Source organism: Phyllostomus hastatus, unplaced genomic scaffold, assembly GCF_019186645.2.
Source record: "Phyllostomus hastatus isolate PE091 unplaced genomic scaffold, TTU_PhHast_1.1 phas_contig_137, whole genome shotgun sequence".
NCBI lineage: Eukaryota > Metazoa > Chordata > Mammalia > Chiroptera > Phyllostomidae > Phyllostomus > Phyllostomus hastatus.
In genome coordinates this window covers 20505299-20511470 of record NW_025333583.1, presented here as the reverse complement: position 1 = coordinate 20511470, position 6172 = coordinate 20505299, and the positions used below count along the sequence as shown (strand labels likewise).

Here is a 6172-nt window from a genome sequence, read left to right as displayed (position 1 = left end):
AGAATTAACTAGCAGGTTCCTCAGAGACAATGTAAATAAGTTCCCTGACCTTCTCCTCTTTAGTGCATAGCTAGAGACCTCCTTTAGAAAGAATGGACCTGCCACACAGGTTACATGCATTCATTCACCTTTTGTGAGCTAACTAGGGTAAGTCAGAGCCCTAGAGTTTTCTTACTGGTGACAAACCTGATCGATACTATGATGTGGACATGAAAAACAAAATACTGCCATTCTCTGTGTCCCAACAGGAACATCTATTTGTCACAACAGATGATGTATTTATCCCTTTCTAGATGTAACTGCAATGATGCCATGTTTGAAGAGTCAATGCCTACATGTAGCCATTGATTTGGTTTTGTTTCACAAACTACGTCTCTGTAATATCTTTGTCACTAGACACGAAGGGGAAGGAAGGGGAAGAAAATGGGAGTAGATGGATGCAAATCTATCAGTAGCACTGAAAAACCAAAATCATCTTGTATTAACAGTGGGAATGTTAATACTCAAAGTGTGGACTGTGGATCAGCAGCGTTGGCATTAGCTGGGAGCTGAGCAGAACTCTGACCCATGCATGAATCCCAGAACTGCTGAATCAACATCAGCACGTTACCAAGATTCCTGGATGATTGACATGCACCTGAAAGTTTCTGAGGGAAACACTGAGAAACAATGTGTACAACAATAGTATCGTCTTTATGAACAACACATTTTTGCTATCATGTACAAATTGATTACATTTATATTTTATAGTGCTATTCTTATGATGAGCCCAACATGCTGTAAACTAATAGTTTGTAATGGGAGCATAATCAGAGGTTGAATAGTACAGATAAATAGTGGAAGAGGTAATTTATTTCTTTCATTGTACAGTCTTTAAATATTTATTGAGCTCCTATTGTGCTTAAGACATTATTCAAGGACCTGAAGATATAGTAGTGAATAAAGGCCCTGTTTTCAGGGTTCTTAGATTTTATTAGTGGGGAAACTCATAATAAACAAAGAAGTCATGTCAGCTGGCAAGTGCTACAGAGAAAAATAAAGGGAGAAAAAGGCATGCCATTTTTTAACAAAGGGTCAAGGAATGAATGTTTCATGGATGTCTTAGTCTATTTAGGCTGCTACAAAAAATACCACACCAGATTGTTTCTAAACAGAAATTAATTTTCACAGTTCTGGAGACAAGTCCAAGATTAGAGTGCTAACATGGTTAGATGGATGCCCTCTTCTAACTCCCAGACTTCTCCTTGTGTACTCACAGGCAGAGAGGGCTAGCATGTTCTCTGTGAGATCTATTTCATAAAAGCAATAATCCCATTCATGACAGCTCCTCCCTCAAGACCTAAATATCTTGCAAAGGTCCCCACCCCCTAATACCATCATCTCAGGGGTTAGGATGTCAACAGATGAAATTTGGAGTAAAAAATCTTCCAGGCTTCACAAATGGACAAGGGGATGCTTGAGCAGAGACTTCAAGATTGTGTGTGGACATCAGGGGAAAGGGCATTTCAGGTTGAGGGACAGTTTATTTAAAATCCCTGAGAGTGGAGTGTGCTTTGTGTATTTGAGGAGCAGCAAGGAAGCCATGTGTCTGGAATGAAATAAGGGAAGGCCAGGATACTAGAGAATTTAGAGAGGGAAGTGTGCAAGCAAAGCACAGGTCCTTGCTGGCCCTTTCAAGTAGGATGGGAAGCCATTGGAAAGGTTTCTATGTTGAAAGATCACTTTTGTTGCAATGTTGAAAACCATCCATGGATCGGGAGTGTGCATGGGTGGAAGCGGAAAGAAAAAGTGGAAGGCTTTACAATAAACCAGAAAAGATTTAGAAGTTACAGCTGAAAGGATTAGATTGAATGTTATGTATATGCAATAGGTGGCAAGGATACTCTCTAGGTTCTTGGACTGGCCAGCTGGAAGAATGGTACTGCTGAGTATCATAAACGGGATTGCTAACCCTCCTCCCGACGTTTTCACATGCCTGCTAGACAAGGAGAGATGGCGAAAAGGCATGACTTGCAAACTGCTCTAAATGATTCTCACTCTTGGGGTGAAGTAGCCATTAATAGTAAAGGTATGGGCTTGGCTGTGTCCCAACAATCTTTACAACACTGAAACTTGAATTTCACCTAATTTTCACATATCATGAATTATTCTTATTCTGATTTTTGTTAATTGTCTGAAAAACCTAAATATCTACTCTCTGGCTTTACAGTTTGCTGATTGCTGGTGTATATGAAGCAAGATGGGTTGATAATTTGAGAGACTGGCGACGGTATGTATGTGAGGTTTCATTACACTAGTTTCCTTTTGTACGGTTGACATTTTTCACAACAAAAAGTTTTAAAAATGCGTAGCTGTACCAAAGGCGATTAACCTTATGGCTCTTCCTCTCCCCCTTTAACCCCCCCGAAAGTTGTCTATATGTCGCAAATGCAGCCATTTCCCTTTTGTTTCTTTTCCTGAAAGAGCAAAACCGTTTTTGAAATCGTGAATTGTGGTAAAAAAAACCTTTTGAACTTAACACTCAGCGAGGCATAAACACGCTTAAGGAAAAGGACTTTTTTGCAGGGGATTGTGGCGAAGTTGTCTGTTTTCACATTCCTATATACTATCAGGACCAAGCCCACTTTTATAACAAGAACTCATAACAAAACATACACTAGCTCTCAGTGTATTATTCCCCGCCCTCCGATGATTCCCGGAAATGACGCCATCGGCCGAACGCTACGTCTGACGGACCCCAGCAGTGCCCGGGCGTGGACGTCAGCACGCCGGCTCCCCGATACACGTCCCGGATTGGGGAAGACCGGAGAGCCCTGGCAGGGGGCAGGGGCCAGCCGCCAGCCGCCAGCCGCCGGGTTTTGAGGAGTGGGAGAAACTGAGACTGCGCAAGTATGCTGGGGCAAGCCCCGCCCCTTTCCAGCAAGAGCGACCAATGAACAGTGAGTGCCCTGGGGCCGGATAAATTTTCAGAGGCCGGAATGATTAGCCCAGGGGACAGCCCCGCCCCTACTCCTCCCGGCCATCGGGCCCCGCCTCCTTCTCCCGCCCGCCCCCTAGCTGCGGGGTGACACGGGGCGACTTAGGGCTTTGGGTTGGCTGGGGGCGAGGGAAGCAAGTTAGACTGAATGCGGCGACGGCGCGACCCCTTAACGTGAGCGCAGTGAGGGAGCCGGGGTAGGGAAGAGGGGTTTGCGTGGCAGAAATGGGAGGGTCCCGGTTGCTGGGTGGTGAGCGCGGTGTAGATTGAGGGGCGGCAGTGAGGGGGCGAGGTTTACTCGGGTGTGTCCCGATGCGGTGGGACGGGCGTGGATAGCGGGTGGGAGACGGAGAGCAGTCATTGCCCCATTTCCAAAGCTTTTCTTGGCAGCTTGGCACACCTTAAGTTTGTCTCTGTTTTGGTTGTCCGGGATGCGAGGGGGAAATTTAAAGATCTCCGAAAAATGCTTGGAGGCTTTCCCAGGGTATTTTTCTTGCGGGCGCGAGCACTCTCTTTTCTTCCTGGATGGGAAGAGGCAGAGAGGCCAGGTGGGCAGGTTGATTTTCACTCTCAGAGAGTGTTAAACAAACAAACCAGGAATTCCTCACCCTCCACCCCCCGCCCTGCCCTGCAACGCAACGGCAAACACTCCCAAGTTGAAGAAGCAGACTAGAAAATTCTAAGGGATTCTGTATGTCGGAAATAAGTGTGCTTTTTCTTTTTTTTTATTTTTATCATCGTGTTGTTGTTTATTATCAGTGGGTGCATTTTTGATTATGAGCACGCCCTATTCTGACTTTTTTCTGACTTTTTACTTGATGTTAAAATACTTTTGGGTATAATATTTTCCTGAGCTACAAGTTTTAGTGAAATCTTATCTAACAAGTGTAAATAAAAGCTTATTACCCTGTTTCTGGGAAGTGAAGTAGATAAATCTCTAGTTCTGATAAAATCTAAAATTTTTAATATGACCTCTTTTTCTGGCAAATATTTGCATATTTTACTCTTTCACAGGTTTATTTAATTGCCCAGCTACCACCGATGAAGATAAGTTGGAGTAACTGCTGGAACTGAATTTTATTGACCAGAAGTCCATTTATTTCACATCTTTTTGTTTTCCCTACTGCTTTGAGTTTTGCTGTAACAGCTGAAAAACTTGGAAAATAAAATGAGCATGCTGTGGTCTTGAACATAATTTTTTTTTTTTGAGGAAAAATTAAACTGCAAGTGAAAGCCAGAATGGCATCCAGAGAGAGGCTCTTTGAACTTTGGATGCTTTATTGTACAAAGGTAACTGCTTTCTTTTTTATTTCTAAGTTTTAAAATACTTTGTTATAAAATTTTGTGACTGGCCTGATAGTCACTTTATTTAATGAGTAATAGTGTATTTATTGATAGCAATGACCCAGAATTTAAAAACACAGGATTTGTTGTTTTCCATTTTTGTGGTGTGAATGCATGCACAATATTGGCATATTATTAAAAACTGTAGGGTGTGTTTTTTATTTGATATTTATTCTCAGTAATCCCAAAATTATGTAAGTAAAATTATTACCTTAAGTGAAAAATAAAATATTTTAATTTTTCTTTGTGCTTTTCTTTTTCTCCCACAAGTGGGAGGATAGAAATATTTTCACAAGAAGGGCATTAAGCATTTTTTTAATGGTTAACCTTTTAAATTGTATAAAAAAGGTTAGTGATTATATTAAAAGGTTATTGAGGTGGTTACTGTAAGCTTGGCATGATGTTAGCACTTTGTGAGTGTTGTCTCATGTGATCTTCAGAACGGTTCTGTGGGATGGGTATTGTAATTATCCCTTTTCACTGTTGCAGAGGCAAAGGGGGCTAGTGAGTAGCAGAACTGAGCCGGAAACTCTGATTCAAGTGCATGGTCTTATCCATTATGACTTCTTAATATTTTTGATTTTGTCATTAAAAATTTTTTTATCTTTCTGTGAATTTTTACATGTTAGCTTTAATTTTTGGTTGTTGGAGGAGAAGGGTACTAGTAAAAACATCTTTTTCAAGTGAGGAGAGCAATGTTACTATTTTGAAGATATTAGCAAGGGTCAGAGAAACATCTCTAATCTACTTAAGTTACTTGAGGTGTGTGGTGAAGTTTTCAAGTCTCAGATTCCATTTCTGCATTGTCCTTTCCAGCTCCTTTTTTATACTTTCAGCTCTTTAAAGAAATTATTCTTTAACAAATAACCTCAGTTATTTGTCATATTAAATTTTAGCAGTCACACTGGAATGTTCTTTAATTTTCTGGTTTGGTATTTCCTACAATTAAGGAAGGATATATACTTTGAAATGCTTAGTATGGATTTTTAAAATAGCTTTTAGTCTTCTGTAATTTAATGCCAGAAATGTCTTTTTAGAAATAGACCACTCTTCCAATAAAAAAGAATCCAAATCACCAGACACTTTTGAAAATAGTCACTAACACATGTTAGTCAAAAATTAAAACACATTTTAGTATGAATGCCTAATAGTTTTAAAATTATTTAAGAAAACATCAAACTTACTAGGTTTTACTGTTTTTTGGGTGACAAAAGGTAAATGGGGTTACATTGTCTAATAAGTTACGTTGTTTCTAGGTTGAGTTCATGTTTTATTTAAATGACACTGTTATATTGAAAAGATAATATGGTTCACTGCCATACACAAGGTTCTGTTCTTAATGACACTTAATGTAAATGTGAATCCTTCTGTGCATTAAAATCTAAGTAAATAGTGAAGGCCCTTCATATTTTTTGAAGGCTATTCTTGGACAGGAGATAAGTCCCATTTTATGTGTAAGATTTAAGTCATTTGTACACTTAAGATTTAAACTTTTTCAACTGTTTCAAAAAATTGTTATTTAACATAATGATTTTATGTTTCACCTGTTCATGAGTATGCTGCTTGTAAGCGAGACGACAGCTTTGTCCCACAAACACCTTGAATTCAAGTAGCTTTCATAGATAGGTCATAGATTTAACACATCTCCCTAGTGAGGAGGGTTACCAGACACTCAGTTCTCTATGCTTTCTCTCTAGCTTTATTGTCCTCACTCTAGCATACAGCCCTTCAAGCTACCTGACTTTTTTCCTTTTCACCTGACTTTTAAGACCTTTTTTACACCTGGGGCTTTCAGTCTTCAGGACTACTTAGATCTTCTTTTAATTTAGCTCCAATTTGGGCTTGCAATTG

General features: G+C 40.0%; 1 protein-coding gene across 7 annotated transcripts in view; it reads left to right on the top strand.

Annotated features, from left to right (window-relative positions):
* Nucleotides 1–2814: 2814 nt before the first annotated feature.
* NBEAL1 (neurobeachin like 1) overlaps nucleotides 2815–6172 on the top strand; it is a 164650-nt gene continuing 161292 nt past the window's right edge. For 5 of the 7 annotated variants that reach the window (XM_045855829.1, XM_045855803.1, XM_045855825.1 and 2 more), the window contains exons 1-2: nucleotides 3051–3151; nucleotides 3992–4267. In XM_045855829.1, coding sequence (XP_045711785.1) covers nucleotides 4217–4267 — 51 coding nt within the window. In that variant the 5' untranslated portion in view covers nucleotides 3051–3151; nucleotides 3992–4216. Of the gene's footprint in view, nucleotides 2940–3050; nucleotides 3175–3991; nucleotides 4268–6172 lie in introns of those variants that run through there. The other 2 variants (XM_045855797.1, XM_045855795.1) reach the window with 2 other exon arrangements.